Genomic DNA, 15260 nt, shown 5'->3' with positions numbered 1-15260 from the left:
GGCAGAAAATGGGATAAGAAAATGAGTCAGGCAGGGGTGTTCCAGATAGATTGGAGTATTTCAGGAAGACATTCAGGATACATTGGAGAGATATCTTGCAGGTGAAGACTTTAAGATTTGTTGAATGACTGGATGTGAGAGGTGAAGGAGAGTGCGGAATCTCATGTAACACTAAATCTTGGGTTGCTGGCAGGCAATTTTTTTCTGCCTGTCTAAACCAAAACATTTTGGAGAAAAATAATCCCAATAAATAATATTTTAATGTTCCTACAAAATTTGAAGTTAAACCATTCTGTCTTTGTGTATAGCTTCCTAGTTGGAGATGGCGCATTTAAATGGGCTGTGGATCACGGAATACCTACCTGTCCTCAAAATATCATGGCTACAAGTAAGTTGTTGATGTAACCTTTAATAAAAAATGTGTGACATTCTGGTGAATTGTTAGTGTGTCGTTCCGAATAACGTGCATCTTCCATATGATATATGGAGGGACGGTCATGCTTTGAACACAAATTCTTCTCTGAAATTTTCTGCTCTGAATAACATAGACTTGTGCTCAGCAAAAAAATAAGGCTATCTCTATTCTCCATGGGGTAAACACTCCTTTAACATATACAGTGTGATGTTTGTATAAAGGAAGAAGAATGTTATAAGAATCAGCAATTCTTCTACATAGTGGGAAGTATATGAACCATGAATCGATAAGCATTGAATCTTTATACAATTCGTAAGAGTTGTTTTCTTTTTTTTCCTCCCTTTTCTTTGCTCTGATTTCAGCATACTTTCTGATGATCCTGTGTGGGATTTGATTAAAGAATGTACCTTAATATTTATGATATGTAAATACAACAGAACTCCCTTGAAGAACAATGGTGTGACAGCCTTTTTTATTTCGTAAAGAAAACATTCATTTTTTCTTTTATAACGGTGTTAACAGTGAACATGCATTTTGTAGTGGCTGTTCTCATTTAATGACAGGCCAATAATGTGGAGCAAGTTTATGAAGCGGGTTGGTAATATGGACTTGGGGTGTTAATGGAACTTATTATATTCTGAGACCTTTAGAGGCAAGAAAAGATGAATACAATATAATAAGTTCATAAGAAAACCTTGAGAAGAACCATTGAAAGAATAATCAAAGTAACAATGGAGGAAACCATTTTCACCTTGGATAAACTCGTAGGCCTTGTTTTCCTGCTCGCTAATCTAAATGCCCTGGTGACAATCCCGCAATGTGAGGTTGCTTTGAACCCAGATTTACAATAGAAAATTTAAAAGGGTCACTCCCAACAATCATATGCAATTTGATGCAGAATCTTCCCATATGTGTTTGCCCCTTTTCACACCTCTCGCTGAAATGCCTTGCGGGAGATTTGCTCAGCCGAACACATCTCCCTGCATGCGAAATACTTACATCCAGTTATCTGCAGCGCTGGCTCGGGTGAACGCTGCATGCAAAGTCTATTCAGACACTCGTGAGCATGTGTGGAAAGTGCTTGGATTTCAGTGGGAGCATTTACCTGCCATTGATTCAAGTTGCCGTTCAGCAGCAAGAGTTGTTAGACCATAGAGGAGAAGGCAGCTGCTTTTTAATTTTTTTGAGAGCCTGAGGTTCATGCTCTTCTGTCTTCTACTACTGTGTGCAAAATCAAATTGAAGAAAGTGATCCGGTGATCCAAACTGTGTGAGCCACAGTGGACCCGAGTCCCAATCCTCGTCTTCTGGGCTGCACTCCCCCAAGGGATATGCAGCCCCTTCCTTCCCACCCAGGCAGAAGCCTTGAGTGGGCCAGATCTTCTAGGGTCTCCCCAAGAGGAGACCCACTGAAGTCTTCACGTCCACTACGAAACAAAGTCTTCAAAGAGGAGTGAGGGCCAGTAGGCACACACCACTCCCTCCACCAATACAGGACAGAGTCTCCAGGGACCCAGTTCCACTGTGACCCAAAGGTGCTTAACTCTAGTCCAAAACCTGGAATAATTTGTGCGCTGCAAACTAAAAAACTGAAAAGTGCCAGGGAGTGTATCACAGGCCCCAGCCAATAGCTAGTAAGATTAAAAAATCCCGCCACCAGCCAGAGGCCAGGGCAATTTAAGGGTGGGTATTTTGGTGTGTTGGGAAGTTATACTTTCCCTTTAAATTAATGTGTAGAATAGTTAAGCTTGGGTTAAATATTTGGTAATCTTTCACTAGGATTTTGTCATTCTTTAAGATTGCCAAAGAATAGTGAACTAGAGAAAGAGATGGTGAGATCTTGACTAAAAACAGATTGTGTACGAGGGGAATGATAAAGCAGGGCTGCAAATTGTTTAAGTGCCCTAGCTTTTATACCACCTCATTGGATTAAAATGCAAAACATATGTAAATTAAAGTGTCTTCCACAGGAAGCCAGTATGTTGCAAGGCCTTCAGACATTTGGTATGTACCGCAAAGTGTGTAAGCAATTTTATAGCGTGGTTTATTTTTGTTGGCGCCTTAGCGAAGGGAAATTAATTCTTATGCTTAAGTGAAGGCTCAAATGTTTAAAATGTAAATTAAAATCAGCAAACCAGGCTGGGGCTAATTTATTTCATTAGAAGCCTGTATTTAGCTGTATAGAAGTTTTATATATATATAATAACATTTAAAGACCAAGCTTGGATATAGGGGCCAGCCATGTAGTGCAGGAGCTGTCTGGCTACCACTAGTCATTATGTGACCCCGCTGAGCAGCCATCCTCCAGCAATACGTAGAAACACAATGCAAGCGCTGTCTAAGAAGCCATTCCTAGTAGCCTAGATGAACCTTTCACCTAGGGTTTGTTGAGACCTGATTTGGGGTATAACTGTTAGTTACCATAGTGGGTTTCTTGTATTCATGTATATTTATTGCCATGCTCTGTAGCCCCTACAATGTGGTCATTCCTAGGAGACTTTGCCAAATCAATAAATTAGAAGAAGATCTCCATTACCAGCACTTCTGACTTTTTTTATCTGTCCCATTTTTATTCTATTTTTATTTCTGATTTGACACGAAAAGTCCAGTAAGTTCGATAACCAAGGAAGATTGTAACAAATTGTCCGGTTCTATCGGTGGATGAATATAGCATATAGGCATGCAGAACAAACTTGTGGAGCTTTTACGCAAGACAACTCCTTTGCACGATTATGCGAAACACTGATTACTGTCATGGTATAGATGTGTGCTGTGATTGCATTAATGTAAACATTATTTTGGTTATTAGTTACTATTGCTTTTAGACTTGTTCGAGTCCACCCTGAATCCGCATAATACGATCCCAGACAGATGGGATGTTTCCAGGAATGCTGTTTATGACTTCACAGATTTCAAAGAATTTAGGTCCAGCCCTTTTGATCCTCTAAGATCTGAGATATATATAAATACATATAAATATGTGCCATTAAAGCAAGGTTGTGGTATCTCACACACTCTTTTTAGTTTAAATGACATAAACATATGGGTTTGCAATTAAATAAATTAGAACTCCCAACTGGGAACTCTGGACGTAAAATGACTTCACATCTATTTACATTTAGGCAGTTGAAAACAATTATCCCAACTCATGTTGCTCGCTGTATTGTTGAATACAATCTTGATAAAGGTCTGCCAAATGGAGTGATAGTTGTAACATTGCTTTCATCTGTATTCTCCTTCCATTTGTTATGTCTCCGTTTAGTCTTAGTGATGAAGACGGAGAGAACTATTAATTTCCTTCTGCAGATTATAATTACTAAACAAATATGTCTGAACATTATGTGTATGGGGTCCCTTTACCCAGCTTTGCATAATATTCTCAACAGGCATTTCCATGTGTGTTCTTATACACGGCGTTTATGCTGCGACTAAAGCATATTTGTAAAGATTCAAAATGCTACCCGGAAAAAAAACCACTCATGACACTTTTATGAAACCCCCCCCAAAAAAAGCCTTCTTTATATAATTGGCATCGGAAAGTTTTTTTGGCATTTGTATGCACAGGGTATGAAGAAAGGACTTTCAGCTTCTCTAGTTAACACCTTAGCTAGCCTCTTTTATGATCAGCCTGGGTTCCCTCTGGATAAAATGCTTGTATTATTATTAATAATAATAATAATAATATTATCATGCTTTATTTATATAGCCCCAACAATTTCCGTAGTGCTTCTTACAATACATGCATTCAAAGGGAATGACAAAACCCTAGAATTGATGGATGAAGACAAACGGATACATACAAGAGGACTCTGCTCTTTCTGTGACCATGCGTGCATGCTCGGGCAGCGATAGAACAGCCCTGGTCTCCCAGTGACCGCCTGGTCCGTTTGTGACGTGCATACTGCACACGGCATGAAACTGCTTGGAAGACGGCTTTTTTTTTTACTGGCATGTTCCTATAAACTATAAGATTTTTTTCCTATAAACCCTATCCGTTTTTATTCATTTAGTTTGCTCACTTCATGTGATGTTTCATTCTGAACACGCTGTTTAAAGTCCAGTTAAATGTTCTTAGATTTTGGTCGGCTTGCGTTGGATTATTTTATCTTGGAGGTGAAAGTTACGGTATTTATTGAAAGTCCCTCCTTATCTTTTTGTTTCTGCAGGTCAAATTGTTATGTTATACACTGCTTATGTCCTGTTTACCCATTGTACAACGCTATATAAAACAAATAATAAGACGCGTCATTGCAGTGGCATCTTATTATGGTGCGGATCTTGGGACATTTGTACTGCCTTTTTGTGTCTAACATTCACCTAATAAACATGACTTCACTAGTGTGTGTTTTGTTTGATTTTGAACATAATGTTTGATTAGTTGTGAGTCGTTAATCTGTCTACATAACTGTTACAAGTGATTCATTTCTGTTTTCTAGAATTAAGCCTTGCTGCTTTTAAGCGCAATAAAAGAAAACTGGAGCTGGCCGAGAAGGTGGAAACGGATTTCATTCAGCTGAAAAAGAGGAGACAATCAAGTGAAAAGGTTGGTGTTACTATTACTCGTTAAAGCATTAAGGCTTCCTAACCAAATAAGTAATATAGCAATATTCTTTGCTTTGCAGATAAAAAGTAACTGATCATCTGTAGTATTTAAGAAAATATATTGCAATTTCTGAAACCGCGTACTTGTAACTTTTAAAAATGAAACATCCAAAAAAAGGCGTAAAACTTGGCGGTCAAGGAGAGGATGTGAATGTGTGTAGATACAATGTGCTATGGATGATCTGCTGGCCAGATGCAGACCTCCATAGTATTATTCATCTGTTACAAAGGAGGTCTCTAATCTTCCCATCCAGCCCACTAAGTGGTGTACTGCAGAGCCTGATCTTCCCTGGTTACACCTACCTGCCACTCTTAGCTTTGGCTAGTGGCTATAATTAGCCATTGTGTGTGTATATGCAAAATATATATAATATATAATATATATATATATATATATATATATATATATATATATATATATATATAATGTGTGTGTGTATATATGTATATATACCGTATTTGCTCGATTATAAGACGACCCTGATTATAAGACGGCCCCTCAAAATCAAAATATTAATTTAGGAAAAACACAAAAAGCCTGAATATAAGACTACCCTATAGGAAAAAAGTTTTACTAGTAAATATTAATTCATGTAAACTAATTTTCATATTTAATAAAAGCTATGATTGAGAAAAATATATTTTTTATTTCCTTTTATTTGCCAACCTGCCCCCCCAGTTATGCACATCTGCCCCCAGGCTTGCCACTCTGCCCCCAGAAATGCCTTATACCTCCCTATTTGCCACTCTGCCCCATGATGTGCCTTTTAACCCTCTATATGCCACTCTGCCTCCAGAAATGTCTTATACCTTCCTATATGCCACTGTGCCCCATGATATGCCTTTTAACCCTTTTAAAATGCATTTCTGGAGGTATATATATATAAATATGACTGCTAACAGCAATCACACTCCTATCAAGCCAAGGCAGCCAGTACATGCTGGAACCTGGGGATGATAGTAGTGTGATTACAGCCTCCCTATGCCATGCTACCACCACCACCCCCCTTACACATCCATGCTATCACACACACACACACACTCATTCACAAACATTTAAATACTCATTCATTCCATTAATCACACATACTTCACACATTAATCACAAAAACCCTCCCCCACCCCCTTACCTGAACTGCAGATCTCCCACTCGCAGACTTCTGCAGGGGCCCGGCTGTGCGAGCAACTTCTCTGGCCCTGCCCCCAGAGGAAGGAGGGGGGGAGGTAGAGTTATGTGAGGACTGTGCTACCTTCCTGTTCTCCTGCTGCTAGTAGCAGAGACGCTGCTCGCGACCAAAGCCCGGTAAGCCACATGGCCCCAGCAGAATGAGGTCTGATTAGAAGACGACCTCGATTATAAGACGAGGGGTATTTTTCAGAGCATTTGCTCTGGGAAAAACCTCGTCTTATAATCGAGCAAATACGGTGTATATATATATATATATATATATTACACACTGTGCTGACATATTTTACTTTCTTGCGTGAATACCTCACTCATCCCTTGTCACTGGCAATTCAGCTTTGAGACAATTTCAGTGTATGGTTTTACTAATTTATACTTGACTGGCGCGCACATAGCTGTTGTTGGCCAGCCATATAATTCCAATCGCAATATTGGTTATTACTGAATCCTAACATGATGTAATTTGTTACTTCCTCTTAAACACTATTATTTTTAGAAAGCACTGATTTTTTTATGATTTGCTAAAGTTGCTTTAATAACTTCCAAATCATTAAAAGTAGATAGTGAAACAAAATCTGTGTCCAACGTATTCATTATCCGAGGATATTCACGCTCCTCCGGTTATGACCTAGTCGTTTAGGAAGGGGTTCAAACTTTCCATTTTGGGCATTGCATGTGTGCTAAAAACCAGCAGACCCTCATTTATCTCACGTCCCGTGTTCTGGCAAACAATCCAATGATGTGTTACAGGACCCTCTGGCAGGAAAACATGTGAAGTCCAGCCCAATGGATTGTTTGGAACCTGTTCATAGTTGGACAGATTGGACAGTCTAATGTAACAATAGAAGGGGCACGACACACCGTGTGAAGCAAAGAGGACGTTCAAGTTAACAAAGCCGATAGTGGTTCTTGATGCGTCTGCTCTTGGCTCTTTAATAGAATTTGTTCTGGCAGCTGTCTCATGCTTATTACCGAAAGCCAAAGCCAGGTTGAGAACTGGGGTGATCAGGAATGTCGAGATGTTATATCCTCTTGCATTTATATCCTCTTGCGTTTCTGACACTAATGCAAGAATAAGCGTAGGAAAGGATGCTCCTGGGATTCTGCAACTTTATTCCAATGACTATGTTTAAAAGTAGCAAGAAAACCTAAAATCAGTCTAGTTGTATTTATTTGTCCTTAGGTTTTGTCATTAGTGGTGTTTTTGGACTTTTATCAAATCAAATCATCTCATGATGAAAGTACAAGCTAAAGTGAAATGTTCTTTATAATTAAAAAGGTGGTAATGGAATTCATGGGAAACTGAACCCCCTTCCAATTTTACAAAACTTTTATAAAAGTATACTTGAAAGAAATAAGTAACATATATAAATATATGTATGTATTTTGTCATCAGGGGTCCAGGGAGCCACTCAAAAAGCTCCCCACTTGAGTCCATGCCGTATTGGGTGGGCACCACATCAGGACCAGCCCACCCAGCTTTTCATTTTCTCAGTTTCTTCAGTTTCTCGTCATGTAATACATAGTAGGACTGTGCAAAAACCAAAGACTGTACAAAAAGATTATACCTATTATAAAGCGCTGTAATCCGGTTAATTTCTTCTTTTACAGTAGCAGTGGAAAAGTACGTTATTTTACCGTTGTCTTCAGTTGTCCCTTTGGTGGCTTAGAAGGAGCCCTCGTCAAGATTTGACTATGGCATTTCACATTAAGTGGAAAGAATGAGTTTTTAAATACCTTCAAGCAAAACTGGAATTCAGTGTAGAACCAGTAAAAAGGTTTTGCTGCCATAATTTATTTTCATGACTTTCTTTTTATTTGTGGACACGTTGCACAATTTTGTTTTATGTACCCTAGTTAAAAACGGTGCGAAGCATACGATGCAACTTAATAATACTCCTGTTTAGGCGCTAGATAGATTCGGGCTCTTAAAAGCATAATCATGTTTTTGTAGCTTGCACTTCTGAGAACTCATTTTATAGATATAAATTACACACCGTCATATTTTGTTTCCTTTTTGTTCTACAGAATAAGCACCCTTGACCAGCAAAGTAGAACAATGTATTAAATCCATATAGTAATTGCTTGCCTTCCCACATTTGGCCGAGCTATGAATAAATGGAATAAACATTGCCCCATAAACACTTTTGTAGCCAAAGGCAGCACTAGAAATGTCGATCCTATACTACCCAGAAACCTTGCTACAAATAATTCTTCAGTTACATACACTTGTCAATTGCTTTGGTTTTCTGCGAGGGTTTACTTGTGTCTCAGGATCTGAACCTTTAAGAGGCTAAAATAGAATATACAGACCAACGCGTTATATATTTTTAAGTTAATGCTGGTAGTTCTTGTCCAGAGACCACATGAACTCCTTAATACTTTGAACTATCCTCGCAAATAGCGCTTAGAATAATGTGAAGTAACACTCCCGTTATCAAGAGAATATAAATGGCTCTTTTTTGATCCGCTGATTCAAATGATACATTTCCTATCTTCAGAGTTTTGCTCCCAGGTCATGACCTTCTATGACCGAGCCTGATACTTTCCTCCGCACGTATCAATAAGGCAAAATGGGCAACTCAACCAGGGTTTGTAGGTATCAGGAACCCCCAGTGTGGCAACAGCAGCACACATGGGCCTCTGGAGTCATGCCATAAAGGCTGATGTGATAGGCACTTCAAATGTTTGAATAAGGATGCAAATAATGGTAAATGTTTAATCTGTGTCCTACTGACAGCCTGCTGGTAAGTGTGCATTTGCAGGCCCTACAGCACCATTTTTATTTAACTGTGTCATTATTTGCTTATTTGGACAAACCCGATAGTACTTACTAGACACCATGAACTTTTGTCTGTTTTATTCAGCCATGTGAATGATGTTTTTTAAAATGATGAACATTTTAACAGAGATATAAACTTGAATGTATGGCTTCTTGATCCCTCTTGCATATTTTTACCATCCTTAGCCATTTTACAAATGTAGACGTATATATATTATTTATTGGGTACCTTCCAGGCTCTGTACCTTCGTCTGCTCCTGTGCTTGATATGCTAGAATTCTTGGAAAATGGTGTCATTACCATATGGTTCAAGGAAAACAGTTTAAAAAGGCCTGAGGCTAAATATTTAATGAGCTTGAGTTTAATAGTTTCTTGTATAATTTAAGCAATCTTCTGACTGATTTGTAGTTTTTGGGCTTTGCCAATTGGTGATTAAGTTGTAGTGATGCACTAGAAAGACCACCATTAAAATTCCTACTGGCATTACGTATCACTTTTTTTTTTTTGGATACTCCTCAATCTTTGATAGAAAATGGCCATCTCTTTTTGGGTCTACATCCCCGAAAATGTTCCTGGGCAGTTTCTTTGGATGGCTGTCTTCGTGCTCCATATAAAAGGCTTGGGGTGGTGTGTTGTCACACCAAAGAAGACAAGGCAACTGCAGGAATGGTGAAGAACTGAGTGGGTAGAGCTAGAAACTGGGTTTTTTGCCTTCTTTTGGATCAACAGCAACAAATTAACAGATATAGGAAAGGCTGAACTTGATGGGCATAGTCTTTTTTAAGCCTATGTAACTAGATACTACCTCTTCCCCATCCAGAGATCCAAGATTCCTCCGGATGTCTTCTAAGTAGTTTTGCTACCATATTGAAACAAGCTGCTGTCAAGACCATCAAACCTTATCACAATCAAAATCATTTAAAATCAGGAAGTCGTTAAGGATTCATTATAAGCGACTCTGCAACATGCTTGCGGATGAGTTGTGATGCTCTTGAAAGAACAAAGCAAGCTTTCACAGAATATAAACAGCCGAAAACAAATAAATCTTTTCTGCACCCAAATAGTTCATAGACGCTAAACTAAAATCTCATGCTCTGAAACTACACATCTTTTAAGCACACAGCCTCTCTCTACCTGCCGTATTTACTAATCATTATGTGGGACCAACTCCATTGAGCTTCTGCACCAGGAAGAACTTGTCTGGTCCTGTATAATGTATTATCATTGAGTCTCTTCACCCATTTAACAATGTGTTACACAATCCTAGCCTGGCCCTTCTTACTGTAGAAACATGCTTCACTATTCATTATAAAAGGCCAACCCCAGCAGGAAAGGCCCTGTATAATGAATAGTTTATTCAGTGATGTTTCTTCACGCATTGTTATGCATTACATAGGGCCAGCTCAGCCCTCCTTACTGGAGAAACTTGTCAGTGTTGACCCCTCACAATGAAAAGTAAGTGAGTGAGCTAAAACATCAACTCTCTTGGAAACTCTCCTGACATCTCTCCCTTTGGCAGATAAACCCCACTGAGTTAACATCTCCATCTCAGAGAGTCCCAGGCATTTCCTAGAAGACGTGGTCCTTCTACCCCCTCCATTAATGCCATAGACAGCAAATGTTTGTTTGGCTTCAATACTAACCTGCTTAAACTCTCGCTGAATAAAAGTAACTGCTCTCTCAAAATAGTCTGGACTTTTAATGGCACCTTTATCTGTCACCATTTGTCAGAAAATAAATGGGAAGTGTTGCAGTATGTTATCGCCATACACCAAATCTATTGCTTGCACCATTACCATTACATGTTTCCTTATTAATTGCCTGTAGTTTACTTCAGTCTACTGATTTACCCCCCTGCATCCAGAGCTATTCTGCACCATTCTCTACTTTGGGATGCCCACATATGAGTACTGTATGTTACAGGCAGGATATGTTATATATGTTATTTCAAACACGTGCTTATCTCTTACAGCTGCTAAAGCTTATCCCGGTTTAAATTAAAGGACGAGTCATCTGGGTCAAAAGTCCTTTTTAATTAACATGGGCTTTATGTTTTAAGCCTCTTTGTAAATTCTACTCTCCCAGGAAAAGTTAATAAAGTTTACCCTGAACACCGGGAACACGTCTTTGTATTAAACACAAAGTAAGCATTCTACTGCAGTGTTCTTCGATGAACCTTTTTTGTTTTATCTCTAGAACACATGCATGTGTATTATTCTTACGCGAAATGTGAATCTAGCCTAGAACATCGTGTCAGTGACCCATGACATTCACAGGAAGGATATCACGTTTTTGGATGAAGCTGTATATGATCAATAAACTCACATCCCTCTATTTTAATGCAATAGAATGAGGCGTGAACCCGGAGTTTCCTGGATGTTTATAGGAACATCCATGTTTTCAATCAACACACCTAAAACTCTTAATCTTAGATCTCCGGGATCACCCAAAAATCGTATTTCCTGGTAAACAGTCCTTCAGAAGATGGTCTCTCGTTAAACCAAGTTAAAAGATTACTACCAATATAACTCTTAATGACATCATCGTATTCATCTCCGTTAATGGCTGGAAGTAATACATCCCCGAACGTGATTTCTCCTCCTTGAGCAACTTCGTTTCCAGAAAAAAAAGAAAACAAGCAATCATCTGGCATTATTCACAAGCACATTTTACCAGAAACCATTTCCATAGTTTGTGTTATTAAAAGAACTTCCTAATAAAATGCGATACAAATCCATATAAATCCTGGATGCACTTTAATGTTTATAACCGCAAAAGGTTGAGTTGCTAGGCGAGATGATTGTATGCCACAATTATTAAATGTTTAAAGATGTAATTTAGTTTTGGTTCTCTCCTTCCCCTATAAATACTACAGCGGCACCACACTTGACCTGTAACATATATAAAGTGTCTGCCACATCTGCATGTTTTCATGACTACTTGAGGGTAATTGATTTTCTTTCTATCCATTGCATCATTTTTGGGTTGCTTTTCATTCTGCGTTACCTTTTTTTGTTTTATATATTAATGTATCTGAAACGTTGTTTAGCCTTTGGAAACATTTCACTTGAAATTTGGGTTTGTAGAACTTCCAGGATAACTGACCTTGTGTCCTGTTACTACATTTTCTTTGCAGTGAAAAAAAAAAAATAGGTCACTTTGCAGGTGCCCACACGGCTTTGCTATGTATGTCCTATGGCCAGTCTGGACCACCATTTCTTAACTTTGACATCATTTCCTTAGTTAGTAATCATGTGGGTCAACCATTGAGTTGTAACTGCATAGAAAAGAAAATTGCGTACTTTCAGACACCACCTAAATCATTACATCTTTCTCAGTTTTTGTAGAATGCATTAAGGCTGACCCTGGTGAGGTTCTCCTGCAAGACATGACATTCTTGCCTTGCATAACACACTTAATGCAGAGAAGCTCACTAGTTTGGCATTTCATAATCCATAGTTCAGCTCACATACATGTTCACTTTGCAAAGCCACAGAGTAATGTCCAGCTCCCTCAAACTCCAAAGTCCTTCCTAGCAGTGGCGACTCTAGAAACAATATATAGGGGGGGCACACAAGATACCACAGTCAAACTGAGGGGGCATTCATAATTTCCAAAAGTAATGTGCTATGGAATTATACTTTTGTTATTGGGCTAAAATAATACATGGGAAGCCTGAAGCCACAATTGAGTGCGACTAATCCTTGAAATAAATATTATAATACAATAAATAACTTTTCCACTAAATGATTTCAGGGCCTTGAACGTTTTGTCCCCTGAAGCCCCTACAACTTCAGGGGGGCATTTTATCTCTATATAAATATAAATTAAATAATTCCTACTGTAAGTTAGGTGCCAGGATTGTTAGCAATCACACTCCTATCATGCCAAGTCAGCCAGTACATGCTGGTACAGGGTGGCTGTAAGTTATGTGCAGACCCCATACTGTTGGCAGCATCAATACACAAGGGGGGCAGCTAGCTAGGTTTCAGCATGTACTGGCTGACTTGGCATGATAGGAGTGTGATTGCTAACAGCAATCAAAGTCCCATCATGCCTAGGTTCCAGCACTTACACATCCAACCAGTAAATGCTGGAACCTAGGCATGATGGGACTGTGATTGCTGTTAGCAATCACACTCCTATCATGCCAAGTCAGCCAGTACATGCTGGTACAGGGTGGCTGTAAGTGATATGCAGACCCCATACTGCTGGCAGCATCAATACACAAGGGGGGCAGCTAGCTAGGTTTCAGCATGTACTGGCTGACTTGGCATGATAGGAGTGTGATTGCTAACAGCAATCACAGTCCCCTCATGCCTAGGTTCCAGCACTTACACATCTATGCCATCACACACACATTCATTCATTCATATACTCATTCATTCAGATTCATTCCCTCAATCACGCATACTCATTCAAACACCCTCCCCACCCCCTTACCTGCACTGCAGCTCCTCGATGCCGCTCCCAGACTTCAGCAGGGGGCGCGGCCTCCCTCTGTTTTCTCTGCTAGCTTCCGCTTCCTCTACGCAGTACAGAAGACCCTCCCACAGGTAAGTAGCAGGGCTCGAGGTGCGGCCCGCGTAAGATCGGTTGCCCTGGCTGCCGATCTTACGCGGGCCGCACCCTTTCTCTCCTCCGTATTAAAAAAATAATAATAATAAAAAAAAGACGGGATTTAAAGTCGCATTGCGACTTTATTCCAAATTCGACAGGGGGGGCAAGGATTAACCTAGGGGGGGGCAATTGCCCCCCCCTTGCCCCCCTGTAGCGACGCCACTGCTTCCTAGTGTCCTTAAGCACAAGCAGACAGCTCCCAGGCATTACAAGTATATTTAAAATGTAAGTAGGCTTGAAGGTGGGAAATATTGGAGAAGGAGCCTGACTGACAGGCGGGTTGTTTATGGTGGGGAGTAGGGCCATTAGCCCCCCACTCCTTGTTGCCTGCAGCACCCTAAGAGATAGCCCTGCTGGGGTGTGATACGGGCTCTCTGCTTTGGCCCTGCTTTTTTCAATGCAAACACTGCTTCTATGGGGTTAAGCAAAGCATGCAACATTGACTTAAATGCAGGCACTCAATCCGTTCGCTGTATTTCATTACTGTGAAATTGATATTGCTGATGTACTGATGTATAAAGCTTGACCTTGCCTAATAGGCATAGAATAAAAAGAACAGCATAACAGAACGCTGAGAACACAATGGTTCGCTGAGGTTATGATAACACGTTGCATGTGTGCATCTAATAAGCTGCGCTCTATTTATGCCGTTATAAATAATACCGAAATATTACGTATTTCTTGTGACCTTCTCAACTCAAATTAAATGCATATATTTCCTCTCTTGTGTTTATAGTAGAATTGGTTTACATTAAAGGCTGCCTCTGTGCCTTGTTAATAATATGCTGTTATTACTCCGCAGGAGAATGACTCAGGATCTTTGGACACTGTTGGAGCCATTGTTGTTGACCAAGATGGGAATGTAGCTGCTGCTGTCTCCAGTGGTGGATTAGCCATGAAGCATCCAGGAAGAGTTGGCCAGGTGACCTTATATGTTGTTTTTAAGAACCTTTCTTTTCTTCTTATATTTACTAAAGCTAAAAAAAACAAACAAAAAAAAAACCTTAATGGGACACTCCAGCCATCAAATGCACATGGCTGTGTGGTTCCTTAAAAATTTTGGGGTTGTCCCAAATATGCAATATTGCCCTTTTTTCTGCCCTAGCTAAAGAAAAAATAAAAAAATAAAAAGATTTTTGGCTAGTCTCATCTTAAGTGCACACAGCACTTACGATGAATTTTTAATATGTATATATTGCCCTTTTCAATCATATGCACCAATACATAAATTTAGTGCAAGACAACTACACTGCATTTAGTGTAGGAATACGGAATGTTTAAAATGTGACACATCCATTAAGTGGCCAAAGCCAGCAGAACGACGCAGTGATGAAGGCACCAGAAGGTGTTGGAAGGACTCATTCCAGCAGTACAGAGTTGGCATTTAAATAGCGTTTTATGTAAATACTAGGTCTCATCTATAAGTATCACAGACATTGGTTTATGTTTCCAAGATAAATGAAGTATAATAGAAATAACCTGTAATAGATACTTTGCTATAACGAAAGAATACAGAGGCTTATGTATAGCCTTCCAGTAATCAGATCTCAATCGGGATTACTGCCTATTTGTCTCTTTGACATTATGAATCATTCATATCTTTTGCGGAGATCAAACCTGATCCTGCTGTATCTCAAATAAGTGGAGCTTTTTATC

The 15260-nt window shown here is 39.4% G+C and overlaps 1 protein-coding gene across 5 annotated transcripts in view; it reads left to right on the top strand.

The window, feature by feature from the left end:
• The window catches only part of TASP1 (taspase 1), a 73358-nt gene that overhangs the window by 17151 nt on the left and 40947 nt on the right, over positions 1-15260 (top strand). For all 5 annotated transcript variants that reach the window (XR_008351200.1, XM_053461356.1, XM_053461354.1 and 2 more), the window contains exons 8-10: positions 309-388; positions 4851-4957; positions 14407-14526. Coding sequence is in view for 4 of the 5 variants with exons in the window: in XM_053461356.1 (XP_053317331.1) it covers positions 309-388; positions 4851-4957; positions 14407-14526 (307 nt within the window). In the remaining variant the exon portion in view is untranslated. The remainder of the gene's footprint in view (positions 1-308; positions 389-4850; positions 4958-14406; positions 14527-15260) is intronic.

This window comes from Spea bombifrons, chromosome 3, assembly GCF_027358695.1.
Source record: "Spea bombifrons isolate aSpeBom1 chromosome 3, aSpeBom1.2.pri, whole genome shotgun sequence".
Classification (NCBI taxonomy): domain Eukaryota; kingdom Metazoa; phylum Chordata; class Amphibia; order Anura; family Pelobatidae; genus Spea; species Spea bombifrons.
The sequence above is the reverse complement of the archived record's forward strand: the minus strand, read 5'-3'. Positions and strand labels throughout refer to the sequence as shown.